The sequence below is a fragment of the Canis lupus genome, chromosome 7 (genome assembly GCF_011100685.1).
Source record: "Canis lupus familiaris isolate Mischka breed German Shepherd chromosome 7, alternate assembly UU_Cfam_GSD_1.0, whole genome shotgun sequence".
NCBI lineage: Eukaryota > Metazoa > Chordata > Mammalia > Carnivora > Canidae > Canis > Canis lupus.
Genome location: NC_049228.1, coordinates 22,641,375 through 22,656,919, shown reverse-complemented (window position 1 = coordinate 22,656,919; position 15,545 = coordinate 22,641,375). Strand labels below are relative to the sequence as shown.

The window sequence follows — 15,545 nt, the reverse complement described above, 5'->3', positions numbered from 1 at the left end:
GTCTATCATAAATAAATAAATAAATAAATCAATCAATCAATCAATCAATCTTAAAAAAATAAAAATAAAAAAATAAAATGGAATGCTGATCATCAACTTAAAGAAATTTTTTTGTAGATTTACTATAATGGATATAAAGTATGTAACAAAGAGCCAATTTACCCAGAGTTCAATAAATAATTACTAATAATAAATATTTACAATGAATGACTTTCCTTCTTTCTTTGTCAATGAAGTGCCCAATATCACCCTCTTAGCATTTCAGATACTCTTAAAATCTCACCACTTGTCTCTAGTTTCCATTTGTGCCAATCTTTAGATGGGAGTTTCCTCTAAGCTGGTGAAGACATAGGAAAAGAAGAAATAGGACAGAAAAGAATTGAATCTGGAGAAGGGAAGAGTTCAGTCTAGCAAGACCCGGAGGTGAAAGCAAGGTCAGAGTCTGGCAATATCTGTTTTCCAGGCTTTAATGGGAGCTCCAGGGATTCTTCTTCATAGACAACTTGACCAGCTATTGAACTCACTGTCACATTCTTATCAGGTTTTCTAAGAATCCCCAGGCTAGTGAAAGCCTCATCTCAACACTGGGCCTTGGACACAAGACCCTGCCTTGACCTCAGGCTTAACTCTAAATCCACTCTTCACGTCCTACCCGCCTCATCCTTTCAATCTTGTCTCTCCTCCATCTCTCCAGACTTGCCCCTTCAACCCAACATCACCCACATTCCCGTTGCTCACCTTGCCCCCACAATCCCTTTTCTGTTTGATCAAACTGTGAAGGTTTGAGATCCCAGGTCCCTGTCCACAGTGGGAACACCACTTTGGAAGGAAAGGAGAGGCAGCAAAAGAAAAGACAGAAGTGAATTTTTGCGGAGGAAAAACTTTCAAAGTGCCTGCTCATACCCTGAAGAATGTCAGCCTCAGAGTATTTTTTGGGGAAAAAAAAATTGTAGATCAAGTCTCTTTTGGCTCTTTGTGGAGTTTTCCAAATTTCTACTGGAAGGCCCCCATTCTGTGGCTGGGGTAGGAAAACCCACACCTGGGAGGCCTGCTGCTCTTTTCCATGCCTGTCTTCATCCTGAGCATTCCTGAGAGGTACAGGCAGTCCTTGCTGGTGGCCGGGCCCCAGGCTCTGTGGGGAGGAATGCAGCTACACTCAGACATTCCAGTTGCTGCTCAAACCCAGTGGCACTTCGTTAAATCCTGGACCGCACCCGCTCTAGTGAGTGTTTGCTGGCGTTGCCATGGCAGCCCAATGCCCTTCCTTTATGCTCCTCCTTCTTCACTGGGCTCCATCACCAACACCTCTACCGTGGCCTCCTCACATCCCTCCCCTGTTGCCAAGGGACATAGAGGCTACGGGGTGAGGATCAAAACATCTTCCTTTACCTGATACCCACGAGTGAGACTGCTTGGAAGGTCCAGAGGCCTAAAGTGCATTAGAACCATCTTTTCAGTCAGGGATGACCATGGTGTAGACACAACAGATAACATGCCAGGGACTCAGGGTGTAGTAGAATGCTTCTGTTTTGTGACTGTATAGACATCTGAACAGCTGAATTGTCTGAGAACACCACCAGGCTAGAGAGTGGGGGTGAGGCTTACATCTTACACCAGTTAGAGCAAAACCCAGTGAGCTCAGAGATGGGAGGAGTTCATTTCTACGAATGCCAATAAACTCATGTCACAAGGAGCCTTGAAAGTGCACAGACCCGGCACCACTGTCACAGGGTGACAGGGACTGACCCTGTGCCGATGATCAGAGTGAAGCAGCACGAGGGACATGCAAATATCGCTGTGTCTTGTCTGTCAATTTCGGTGGATGCAAGAGCACCGCTCCCCCCACATTGGCAAAACAAAACAACAGACAGACAGAAAAACAGTCCAGTTTTGCTGCTAATTCAGTTCACTCACCATGGTGACCTAGGATATTCCAGGGCTAAGGGAAGGTGACTTCAAGTGGGCCGCCTGGCAGCACTGGAGAGTGGGAGGAAACACACAGTGGGGCTCCCGTACTCACCTGCTGTGTGGTCTTGGGCAACTCACTCAAGACCTCGGAGTTCAATGTGTAGACCGTGGCAGTATCTGTGCTTGGGGCTGCTTGTTGGGAGGGGGGTGTGAGATAAGAGAAGCCGTATCAAGGTGCCTGGCACATAATAAGCAACAAATACATGTTACCTGCTGTTAAAAACAACAGCACCTTTGGCAACCAAGGAAATCTCACTTAAAATGATAAAACCTCTTAGAGGAAGTTCCATTTCAAATATATGGAAGGATCTTTGTCACCTAAAAAAGAAAGCATAATATGAACATGAAACATGTTTTCTTGCTACTCTATTTTGCCGATGTCATCAAGAGAAAGCTACTGGGAAAGGATAATATCGGGAGCAAATGTGGCTCCATTTCAGCATCTAAAGAGCACTGAAGAGGGCCCGGGAGCGTCACTGGTGTTGCTTACTGGGTGAGCTCCAGGTGTTGTGCTAAGGGCTTTCAAAAGCATCATCTCGATCAAGCCTCAGGCTGCTTGTGCAGCTATTAAGCTATCCCATCTCAGCTCAACCCACCCTTTGTATTCAGCTTTGTCATGCCGATGTTGGAAGGCTTCCTTTCTGTCCCTCAACTCCATGTTAGGTTTTGTCCAGGGGACAGTAAAGGAGACTGGAAGGAAGGCGGAGGGAGAAGGGACTGGTTCCTTCCCGTCTGCTTCCTGTTTGTGTCTATGCCACCTTCGTGTGGCAACAGCCCCTGGTTCCACTTTCCATTATCTTTGCGTGCTTAAGGAACCAGCCTCATTATGATCCCACATGCAAGTTCCAGCACTGGGCAAATAGCGTCTCCTCCTTGAGGGCATCCAATTTCTATTAAATCAACTTCACTCCTTTGTTCTTCTAGCCCAAGAGGAAAGGCCACTTCCTATAGTTATTATTAATACCTTTGTGTTATCTTGGAGTTTCAAGTATTTTTGCTTTTCTGATACTCCAATATCTATTTTAAAAAACCCTATATTAAATTCTCTCTGTTGATATCTTAACTGGATCTTAACTGATACACTGCTCAAGCGGCAGAAACTTTGAAATGATGAAGACTTTGGAATCCTTTGTTTTACACCACTTGAGATACAAAATTAATACCATTAAGACTATCTTAACATACAGATTTAGAAATGAAAATGACAATTCAGAAAAGGTAAATGAAATGCTAGGGGCCAGAAAGCCTAGCCAGAAAGTAATGGGGCCAGAAAGTCTCAGAAATGTGTTTTCTATTCTCACTCTATTTCCATTATCAATGCACAATGAACAAATTCACTTTCAGATATATCATAATTTTCATATATACACATATGTGTTATGTCATATATACATATATGATGTATACATAATAGATTTTCCTAGATGGTTCTGATTTCAGAACTGTGCCTATTCTGTTCCTACCAATCAGGGAGAACAGATGCATGGCGTGCATCTTGCTATTCTCCATTTCCATACCCATGTCACCACTCTTTTTGGCCAGATACAGATCCATCGTCAGAATCCTTTTCAAATCACAGGCAGCCACTACCACTTGACCAAAGTAGAAACCTTTGGTCAAGTAGAAACCTATTTTCTGACCCTGTAATCAATTTTAGAGTTCAGAGAAATATCTTCACTTTCAGCATCAACATTTCATCTTCCAGATCATCATTCAAATTCTAAAAAGTTACAAAATTCCTGTACCAAAGGATATGCAATTTTTAGTTTGAAGTATGTATTAGTTAAGACCCAGTCAGGAAAGCAACACACATTTTAGGTAACTCAGTAGAGGAAATTCAAATTAGAAAGGCTTTGGAATAACAGAAAAGGCATATAGAGAATCGTGGGGCAACCCAAGATGAGCAGCAGCAGGAAGCAGCTCCTACTTTAAGGAGATAGTGTTGCTGAAGTTCAGGAGTCATAGCCACCTGACAGGAGCTGAAAGCATAGCAGGAGTTTGCTGGAGGAAGTCTGAGCCCAGACAGGTATCTGGGATCATGAAGGAGACACTAGAGACACTATCCAAGTCAGAGAGGGGAAGCATCTTGGTTTGTCTTCTTCCCTAAGTGCCTCCATTATCCCATTGGATTGGAAGCCTACTGACAAGGAAGTCTGGGAAATGTAGTTTATAAGAGTCAACTCCATATGACACTGAGCAGAGCCGCAGAAGTTTGAGAGATGGATCTGAGGACAAACAGGCAGTTGGCTTTCGAGGAGTGTAGGTATTTCCATGTTATACTCAATAGTCACCAGGACAAATGCAATTAAGTATGTCCAATCCGTCTTACTCTTGGGCACTTAGGTCCTGCGACATCACCAGGGCATTGTGTGAGGTGACTTCATCTCTATGTCGGTAGGTCTCAGAGCACCGTCAGATCCATCAGGCAGCAATAGCCTCAAGGTCACTTGGCATCTGAATCCTTCTAAACAAAAGAAGTTGCTCCTAATTATTGAGCACAGAACATGGCTGAGGTTCTCCTACTGGGAAAGGTAGTAAGGGATTTACATTGACTCATAGCCCTGGATGAACAGGCCTATTCATAAACTCCAACAAAGGGCAGTTTTGGTGAAGAAATGTAATGTCAAGATCCGTCCATTTCTTCTGGGAATCAATCCAATTATAGCTTACGCTGCAAAGCCCCAGAACAAGGAGGATCTTCCCCCCTCACTTTGGAAAAGTGCAAACATGAGCCGAGTTCTAGAGTCCCCCATGTATCTATAGAGAAACTGTCCGCTATGCTAGAGAATGCTGAGGTTCCCTCTCACACTAAACTGCTCATTCACTGCTCCAGCTGAAATGATGATGGGAGCAGGGTTGGAGGCTGCGTCTGAATCAAGTCAATCCACACTGCCCTGAAAGGCTGGAGGCTATTTCCCCAAGTGCTCCCTCAAGTATTGGATGTGTGCAGAGCACCGAGGAGGACAGGAGGCCAAGGTCCCACTAAAGCCCAATAAAGGGCTACACTAAACATAGGAGCAAGAGTCACCATTTTTGAGCTCTGCATTACACTCGTGACAGACATAAAACCAAGCCAAGAACAAACAAAAAGGAACAATGTGCTTGGCTTGTGAAAACAAGAAAACACTCAGAGTTGTTTTCTTAATGGTAGTGGTAAAAGTTTGTACCGGTCCGGCATCCAGCCACGTTCTCTCCTGTTGCCCGAGATAGGGTGACAGGCCGGTGATCTGCAAAAGTCTCAACGGGAGGAGTTTTTCCGTTTCTAGGAAACTCAGTGAGAAACAAACTCATGGGGAGCAGTGGCAGTGTGGGGCCATGGTTAGAGTCAGACAGTCTTCAGTGGAAATGCCCGTCTTTCCACTTAGCTGTGGCCTTGGGCAGGTCATATCAAGTCTCTGGGACTCTGCTTCCTTCTACTTAAGTGTATTAATTTCACCAGATTGCAGTGAAGACTGAAGAGTATTATGCAGTTAAGCGTTTAGCACAAATGCCTGGCACACATCAAGTGTGGGGTGTGCACATCACATCCAGGAAGTTCCAAATGCAAAGGGACAGAAAAACAAAGTCATTGGAAGAAACCCTTCCCTTCCAAGGTTTCTGTTTTATTCCAAATTGTCTTCTCCCTTCTCTTTCTCGTGCTGGCCCTGGAACAATCGTCCTTTCCCTGCATGCCCCCCCCCCCCCCCCCCCGTCCCTCCCCTGCAACTTGACTGGGGTTTTCGGGGAAGTTCCTGAGGTTTGCCTGCTCAGATGTATTGGGATGAAGAGGCCACCCTTCTTTTTGCTCCCCTCTGTTGGAGCAGAGACTCACTTTACTGCCGAGAGGCATGTTATGCATGTGCAGCCCACCCTGCATGCATTTTCCTCTCCTCTTCATGGTGAGTTCAGGCCTAGGGCAGGGCAACCTTGATGCTCCATCACTGGCTGGACGGAGTAGACTTTTTTGGCCCTGATCAGATCCCCTTTATTTAGCAGACCCCCTTAGCGGCTTAAAACAATAACTGTTTTATTATGTTGCATAATTCCGGGGTCAGGAATTCAGTCAAGCCTTGGCAGGGTGATTCTTCTCTTCCATGTGACATTGATAGAAGTTGCTGGGTGGTATGCAGCTGGCAGAGAGACTACTCTTGAGGGTCCAACAGCTTCAGTCACGTGTCTGGTGCCTCAGCAGGAATGTCTAGAAGGCTGCCTCAGCTGGAACTGTGGACCACAGGGCTGACATGTGACCTCTCCAGCATGGTGGCCTCTGATTTCTTCTGTGATGGCTCAGAGATCTGAGAGCAAGAGTTCCAGGGAAGGAGGCAGAAGCCCCAAGGCCTTCTGGACTCAGACTGGGAAGTCACATAGTGTCACTTCCATCACCATTTATTGGTTTAAAATAGTCACTGCCCTGCCCAGATTCAAGGGGAGAGACAGTAGAACACACTTCTAGAGGGGAAGGGTTTCAAAGAATTTGTGGTCACATTTTAAGACCGTCACAGTGCTCACCTTTGAGTAGTCCCTGCTTGCGTGGGGAAAAGTACTCTCATCATTACTTTGCAAGAAGGCCCACTGAGCGTGCAGGTACTTCATCTCTGGGTTTTGAGGATAAAGGGACTCACATGTTTTGGTGGCAGCAGAGAGAACCTCTATTTCAAGTCACATGGTAGAGAGGACAAAAGTGGTTGAACGTTTGGGCTGCCCAGCACGAAGCATTTCACAAGAGCCAGCCTAACCCAAATGCCTCTACAGAGTACAAGACAGGAAGGTGTCAGGGAGGGCCTTCTGCAACATTTGCCTGAGACGCCCAAAGATCAATTTTAGTGACTCCCATTGTCCTGTGCTTCTCTGCTTTGGTTCTCTTCACCCTGGTAATGATGGGCTCGATGTCTCCCTTTCCCTGTAAAATGCCAGGTTCTGTGATGAAGAATGAGCTTGTCTGACTCACCAGCATACCCTTGGCACTGCACATTGTGTGGGAAATACAGCAGATACGCACTCAATACATTTCATCGCTAATTGTCTGGATGGTGATAGGATGAGAACCATTACTACTAACAACATGTTTAGAATTTGCTTTTTTTGTTTTCTTTTTTTTAGTTAGGATGACAGGCTGTAAGCCTATCTGGCACCTGACCATTTAAGACTGGTACTGTCCCCATCCCATGGGTCCAACCAGATCATTCAAATTCTCAGAAGACACACAGTAACATCCACACACCTGACACTTACTAACAGCTTTGTTTATTATTTAGTTGATTATTCCATGTTTTTGTTTTTATACTCGTAGAATAATTCTCTTTGAAACAATACTGTTACACCTGAAGTTGGTCACATTATATCTGTTCTTCCTTCTATAGTCAGAAAGTGGGGTTTCTTCACGCTCAGTTTTTTTTTTAATAGAACATTTGAGTATCAAGAAGTGTGCTTAACTAAAAATAACAAATGGTCCAAACTGTGGAAAATAGTCACATACTCAGTTAAAGGTCTAATGCTATTCCGGGGAGGTCACATATGTTCAAGAGGAAACACCGTGGTCTTGTGGGGAGCCCAGAGCTGGGTGCGTGTGGTGGGTATAAGTGACTCCCTAAGACCTGTTTGGCAGCTTGGAAGTTTGAGGTTTATTTTTTTTATTTTTATTTTTATTTTTTTTTTAGAAGTTTGAGGTTTAATACTGGTCTAGTACTGTTACCTTTTTTAGTCAGGATAGGTCCCTCCAGGCAAGCTCTGGAAACTGTCATTAGGATGTGACCGATGGTGTCTTCCCAGGGCCAAATCCTGCAGTTAAATCCTCAGAGGAACTTAAAACACTGACTCTTGCCTCACTCACATTGGCCTTACTTTTAACCTGAAAGTCCACGGGACCCAGCCATAGAGGCTGGGTGTTATATGTGTGTTATATGTGGATAGTGCATGTACGTGTAATGTATGTATGTACCGTGTTATAGTGTATGCGTATGTAGTGTGTGTATAATGCATGTGTGTATAGCGTGTAGTGTGTATATAATGTGTGTGTGATGTAGGTGTACAGTGTAGGTGTGCTGTGTGTATAGTGAATGTGGATATGTGTGTGCAATGTATGTGTATGTGTATGTTGTGTGTGTACAACGTGTGTATAGTGTGTATATGTATGTATGTGTATAATGTGTGTGTTGTGTATATGTATGTATGTGTATAATGTGTGTGCAAAGTATTCATTGTGTGTGTGTACTGTGTGTGCATGTGTGGAGGTGTGCATGCAAGCACATGTGCCATGAGGGGACACAGGGGACAGGGAGGGAGGAAGAGAGTCATGGAGAAGGAAGGGATGAAGGAGGAAGGGTGGGCCCGGAGAAGAAAAAGATAAAATGGATGAAAAGCTGGAGGGGCTTGGGGGACAGAGAGGAGACTGGGAGAGAATGAGCCTCCTTTACGTTAATAAAAGGGAAGGAGGGGATGAAGAAGGGTGACCCTGACGCCACTCTCTGTTCTCGCTCTGCAGGAGGGGGCAGGAAGGCAGCGCAGCCTCCCACTGTGCACGGTGGAGCAGGTGTTCTGGGCAGATCTGAAAACGGGGGCGGCGGGGCCAAGACAGCAGCAGCATAGACCGTGCTTCCCTCGGCCTGGCCCGCTGCCTGGGCTCCTGCTGCCTGTTGCGGGGCCTCTCCGCTGCCGGTCAGGGATGTCCCTTTAGGCCTTTTACCCAAGGCCCTGCACTCACCGCGGTGGGAAGGCCGAGGTCTCTGTGGGCTTTCGCTCTGGAAGTGGAGGCATTTCGGAGGCAGGTCCATTCCAGAATGCCAGATGAATCTTCCCGGCTGTCTATGGAAAGGAGCAGGGAAGGGAACCAGGCGACCTGGACTTGCAGTCTTCCCCAGGCTCTGCTCCCTGGCCCCTGGGGGGGCTGCTCACCCATCAGACCTGGCAGTCCCAAAGGGTGCTCTAGCTGCGGGGGTAGGGATATACTGTGGGCACCTCTGTCCCAGGCGGGCCTGGCGCAGGGACAGCTGCCTAGCCAGGTCCCTGTGGAGCTCAGAGATGGGACAGCAGCATGCTACAGGCACACTGACATAGGCTAGAGGCAGATAACTCCAGAGTCCGACAGCCTGAATTCGTATTGAGGCCCGATGGGGGTAGAGGAGGCATTTGGGCAAGCTGTGTGACCGCTCCTTGCCTCAGGTTCCCCATCACTGAAATGGAGCCAAGAATAGCACTTCCTTGGTGCTGGGGGTGTGGGGGTGCTGTCGTGAGGACTGTCATGAGTGACCTGTGAAGTGCTCAGAGTAGCGTGTGGTACATGTGATCTGTCATGACTGTTTAGAACATAATCAATATAGTTCAATATAGATCCTGCCTCTCTTTCCTGACCTTTCTCTCGTGCTGCCAAACGAGGAGCCCTGGTCAAAGGCAGGGTGGCTGAGAGTGTGTGTTCAGTCCTCTGAGGTGTGTGAGGACAGCTAAGGCCGTTGCTGGGCCACATGGCCCTCAGAGCTCTTGTGGAAAGGCTGGGCTTCCTATCAGCTGGGCCGCCACTTACAGCCATGGCAATGACACTGGGATGGTGGGTGGAAGCAAGGGCCCAGACCCTACTTGTGGTCAGGGGGCTTGCCCACACAGAACCTCTGCTACTTCTGGCAGCTAGACGGGAGGTGAAAACAGTGGCATTCTCCTGTGGATGGCCACCCAGAGAAAGGATGTGCAAAACTAGCAACATAATTAAGCAAATTTAGCAAGGGAGAAATGGACACTAGTGTTTTGTGATCAGTAATAGCTTTAGTTCACTGAAACACTGACATGGAGGTCTCATATCAGCTCCTCCTGGACCAGAGGAGGCATCGGCCCAGCCTTCACTGTCCAGGGTGAGTGATGCGGGCACTAAAGAGAATCCAGGAATGCCATGTACATTGGTGGTCTGGAGAACATCATCTTGAGGCACGGGAGTTATTAGAACAATCAACTCTACTTCTTTTCTAGAATGTGACTGCTAACTCCCTAGTTTCCCAGTAGACTGTTTTGAAGGCGCATTTGACAGGTAGAGTTTTGTTGCCTCCTAAAGATATCATACTGTTTAGAGGAGAGGCAGAGATCTGCCAGAGGGAGATTTCATCCCAATCCTGTCTTAAAATGGGTGAGGACCTAAAAATCCCAAAGGCCAGCTGGGACCCATATCGGAGGCTCGGTTCATCTGTGAGGTGTGAATCGAGCAACAGGAAGGCCTCGGGGGGGCCATGAGGCCTAACAGAGGTCACCCTCCCAATCTTCCCGTGGTCATCTTTCTCTGTGAGCAGAGCTTAGGCTCCCAGAGTGAGATGCTTCCTGAGGAATGCTTGAGGCTGGGGCCTGAGGCCAGTCTGGTGGCTTTCTGACCTCATTTCTGTCCCCAGTTGTAAGGGACTCAGTTGAGCACAGGATGCCTCAACCTGATAGACCTTTCATGGGAAGCATGAGAGAACTCTTGAGCATTGTGATGAACCTCTTGGGGAGAAAAAAAATGAAACAAATCAACTGTCAAACAAGCCCCCAAATAATCCCCTAAAGAGAAATGGCACTGCATGAGGCTGCTGGTTGGCAGGTCTACTGATCATGCAGATGGAGAATGTCATACCAAAGAAGTTCTACAGGGAGCAAGGGTCAATTTCTCCCTGGTTTAGATATTGTCTCTCCCTGGTTTAGAGGTTTTAATGTTCCATTAAAAAATATTAAAAATCCACAGACCAACCCAGATGTTCCTCTCCTCTCTTCCTGCTTCCTTTTGGCAGCCACCGTCTGGCATCATGGCGCTAGATATCTTTGCTGTCCCCATAGTCGTTGTAAGGGACGCTCAGGGTCTGCTCCTCGCATGTCTTCCTGAGGTCTCGGCTGAGCTCTGACCAGTCCAGTCCGTAGGGCTTGATCTCGCTGTAGCGGCAGCCCAGGTACTTAAGGGAGCCACGTCGCAAGCTTATCTTGGGTTCCTGGAGGAGGCCATTGCACCAACTGCTGAGATCCCCCAACTGGGAAAGGATGAGGCCAGCTTTCCTATGGATTGAGCATGGAGGACATTGACATTAGCAAGAAGAGAAGGCGGGCAAACAGGCACTGTTAGAGTGAGACTCTAAATTCCCTGAGGGTGCAGTCTGGTGTGTCCTGCTTCCTGTTCTATCATGGGCACTCAGAACAGAGGGTCTTCCATAAATATCTGTCAAGCAAATGGATGGTTGGATGGACGGATGGATGGATGGATGGATGGGAAGATGGATGGATAGAAGAATAGGCTGGCTGTGCAAAGTGGGACAGGCATGGAAATGAAGGAAAGAAACAAAATGCCATAAGGAAAAATAAAGAAAAGAACTCATATTTTAGTGGGAATGGATGCCCTTTTAAAATCAAAGAGTTGGCAGTTTTGAAAGACAAATCAAATCCATTTTCTTTACAGCCAGCAATTTACCATCATTAAATGACAAATAACGTGTTTGAGTGAATATTTCCCTTCTCAAAGCTATTTTAGAACAACTAAGCAGAAACAGCTGATATATTGAACTTTGGAGGGTATCAAATGTAACTAATTCTGCCTGTGTGGATGGAGTGTCGGTGAAAAGGGTGAGGACAGCATGCCCTCCCTGCACACTGATGCAGGGCCGCTCCTGGCGGGACGTGCAGACTCTTGGAGGCACACGTGACCTCACTGGCCTCCAGGTGAGCTCCGGCTCCACTCGGCCTTCGCCTCTGGAAAGCCAGGAGGCCAAGGCTGCTGAGACCCGATCAAGAGGAGGGGGAGAGGAGGGCCATCGCGGGCCTCGGGGGAGAAAAAGGAGCAGTGGAGAGCGAGGTCGCTCCAAGTTTGCACACACTGGGGCCCGCACGAGAGTTCGATGGCCCCGGGCTGTCACTGCAATCGTCTTGCCGGGTGCACAGCCTTGTCACCCGTGCCCACTTCCGGTGTCAGAGGCAGGGACACTGTCAGCCAGCTACTGTCAGCCTGGTGGGCTCTGGTGCTGGGCCCTTAGGAGGAGTTGGTGGAGCAGTGTACCCCTACTCGGCTGTGTTCCAGTTGTTCTTCAAACCCATAAGCGCCCCGAGACCCACAGAGTGTCTCTTCTTTGAAGGAGCCCCCGGGAGGTTGTAAAATGCCATTCTGAGAAGCTCAGTGAACAGCATCCTTGTGCCATTTATCAGCTGTGAGGATAGCTTCTCATGTGAAGAACCAACTCTTTCCTAATTCAATCAACATTTCTTTCCAGAAAATGGAAATTGCTGCACTCGGTTGAGAATGACCTTTTAAAGAACAATAAGCACATTCGTTTCATTCCTCCTCTTCTGTCTGGCCGTGACCACCCGGAGGGGTGACCTCACTGCATTCCTGGGAGGACGTGCTGAGAGGCGCAGGGATGATGCTGGAGGAAAGGTGTGGAAATTCAGCAGCAGCGTCCACGGGCTGAAAGAGGATGAGGTCAGGGGAGGGCAGTCGCATTTTCTCCCAGTCCAATGGTATGTCACAGGAAGTCAAACACTCACCCTTCTCCCGCCCCCCACCCCCAGTATCTCATGCAGATGGCCCCTCCTCTGCCTGTTGGCCTCTGCGGTTTGGCCACGCAGGCTTCCAAAAGTCGTCAGCAACAGGGACTTTGGTGGCCCTTCCTCCTAATTTATCCCACTGCATGTCATGAGTGTTGACAAATTCTTGGAAGGTGAAGGGAGAGGGAGTGAAGGGCGGATGAGGGCAGCATGTGCATCATCCTCAAATAAGGACACCGGAAAAGAAAGGATTCCATTAGCCCATGGACATTTTGTGGCTGCTTTCATAGCTCACTTTTGTTTGTTTGTTTGCCTGTTTTAATAATAATTAATTTGGGGTTACCCTTGATCATCCCCCAGCCTGTGGATTGCTTCTTTCTTAGCAGCAACGCAACCAATGTTGTTCTCAAAGTATTTCAACCCTCAAGTCCATCAGGAGGCCTCCATGAAATTAGGGGGATGGATATAACTGAACTGAGGGGGGTCGTTTCTGCCTGCCTGAGGGGAATCCATAGCCCACAGAGTCTCTTCTGCTCACTCTCAGAACCAGCTCCAAAGTGGGTTGATGCTTCTTGACCCTTTCCTGTGGTTCTCCCTGAGATCCATGACACTGGAAAGTAAAACTTGACTTCCACAAGCTAATGAAATTACACACTGTCTTCTAATATATAGCCTTGAAAAACCAGCATCACGCATGAAAGGGCCTCCAGGGAGGAGACTCTGGGAAGAGAATGTCAAGTTAGCAGCATGCCTTACTTTACAGGGGGATCCACACTTCTTCCCCTGCTCACTTTCTTTATTAACCAATTTTCCTTCTGACTCTTGAGTTACAAGAGAGAAATTTTAAAAGCGATCCTAATGACCTTGGAAATCAAGATGATATATGCAATGTTAGTGCTATTCAAATTGTGACATTTATGTTCCCTAACCAAGAACTGTATATATATACTCAATAAATGTCAGAAGGAGGGAGGCAAGGGAAGAGGGGCAGCAGGGAGCAGGGAACAGGGAGGGAGGAGAGGGAGGCGGGAAGGGAGCTGGGGTGGCGGGGTGGGGGGCAGAGAGAGGGGATAATATTAGGCATTAAGTAATAATGAGGACAGGAGTAATACAATATAGGGCACAGAGGACATATCTTAATAGGTACCTACTTTCTAAGATGGGGTTTGCTTTTCCCTGAAACTGAGACAAAACAAATGCTAAGTCCCTTATATATTTCCTGCTATGTCTTCATCCATAGCTGTGGCATCTGTTTGCCCGAGGACTACCAACCTTTATAAACTGCAGGAAATAATTTATAGAATGCAGAAAGATTCTTCCTTAACTTATACTTGAAATCACTGTATTTTGGGAGATAATCCTAAACTTCATCTTTTTTTCAACAGTAAGAGAATAAGAGGGAATGTCCTGAACAATGGTCTTCTTGGAGAGGTCATCAGAGACACACTGATCCTGGGTCTCCCACCAGTTTGATCAGAGTTCAGATGGATGGGACAGCTTTGGGGTGATACTTTCATGCAGCCTGTTGGCAGGAGGGTAAGAATTCTTTAAGTGCCAGAGAATTCCATTTTGTTGACTCTTCATTTTCTTTCCTTCTTTCTAAAAATAGTGCTTGTATTCCCCCCTTTTTTTCTTTATGAATTTCTAAATAATTCAAGAATATATAGGCACCAACATTCCATGTGAAAAGTTTCTTTCGCTGAGTCTATCTGAAAATTCCAATATTTCCCTCGAAATCTGTTCTTGTCAGAGCAGGAGGTATATAGCCATGGAGCAAAATGACGATGGTGTCTGTACATATTCTTCGTGCCTCTCCTTCCAAGAATGCTGTGTTGTAGAACCAAAAAGCAGTAGGCACTGAGTATTGAAAAGCTGTAGCCTCAGGGCCAGGGGACACTAGCAAACACTATACTGTCCTAACTTTGGCCAAGGTAGATGTCAAGGTGGGTCTTGGCCACCACCATGTTGTCTTTCACATGGATGTGCACTTCAGCTGAAAATATGTCTGTATAGTGCATATTGTATATGCAAAGCTCATTCGCAATAAATATTTTTGGATAATCTCTTCAATAAAATTCCTAATTTTCTCTCACAAGAGACTAGGCTTCCAGCTCCTACCATTTTTTAGAGTTTAGAATGCTGTGTCAGCATGATAAAGAGGTGGGTAAAACAGGTCAAGGGCAAAGATTTTTTCAGAGTTCAGGAAATGTATTCATGACTTCCCTACTTAAATACAGCTTATCCAAAACTAATCTATATGAGCTGAGCTGTGTAAAAGCACAGGACTTACTTCTTGAAGCACCTAAGCTCACTGGGAAATCTTTGTGAATTCATGGTGCAGCATTATAGTGGAGGAGGTACAGGATTTCAAAGAACTGAGGTCTTTATAAGAAGCAATGGAGTTTCTTGGTTACCTGGGACCTAATTCATCCTCACACCGCCAAGTGAACTCTCCAAAACTCTCATAGTGCTGGTTATAATGGTAGAGGACTCGATGTAGGGTGGGGGAACCCAGATCCAGGAGGGTATTATAGGCCGTCTGTTGCTCCTTCCCACTGGTATAGCCATTGAAGAGATTGTAGATCTTGTCTGCTATTTCTGAGGGGGGCAGAAAAGGCAAATAAACAACATTTTAAATACACGTATGTATACACGCAACGTATATGTGTGTATATGTACATTGATGTGTGTATATATATGTATTTACATGTGTGTGTGTGTGTGTGTGTGTGTGTGTGTGTGATGTTCCTTAAAGTATCATGAACTGGCAGCCTGGAGACTGTGGTTTGAGTAATTCACTTTATTTCAGCCCCATCGCTTGTGGTTTTCTTTTCTATAAAACAAAAACCTTCAAATAGAATATCTCTGAGGTCAACTTCAGTTATAATATTCTTTGTCTCTACCCATGTTTCCTGAAAATACAGTGCCTGGGGCAAAAAAATCTCAGATTCATCCTTTATTGCAAGTGCAATCCCGGGGAGGCTGGAGGGAGGACAGAGGAAATGAGGTGAGAAACGAGGCTGAGTGTATGTAGGGAGTGTGCTTAGGAGCAGGTGGTATGTTTTGCAGGAGAGGAAGCTACTGGATTCCCCCACCAGTGCATCCAGAGGGAGAATGGCAGACTT

General features: G+C 46.5%; 1 protein-coding gene across 2 annotated transcripts in view; it reads right to left on the bottom strand.

The window, feature by feature from the left end:
* Nucleotides 1–9,679: 9,679 nt before the first annotated feature.
* The window catches only part of ASTN1 (astrotactin 1), a 296,944-nt gene continuing 291,078 nt past the window's right edge, over nucleotides 9,680–15,545 (bottom strand). For both annotated transcript variants that reach the window (XM_038542419.1, XM_038542420.1), the window contains exons 22-23: nucleotides 14,835–15,018; nucleotides 9,680–10,944 (exon numbers count right to left, since the gene is read on the bottom strand). In XM_038542419.1, the coding sequence (XP_038398347.1) occupies nucleotides 10,707–10,944; nucleotides 14,835–15,018 (422 nt within the window). In that variant the 3' untranslated portion in view covers nucleotides 9,680–10,706. The remainder of the gene's footprint in view (nucleotides 10,945–14,834; nucleotides 15,019–15,545) is intronic.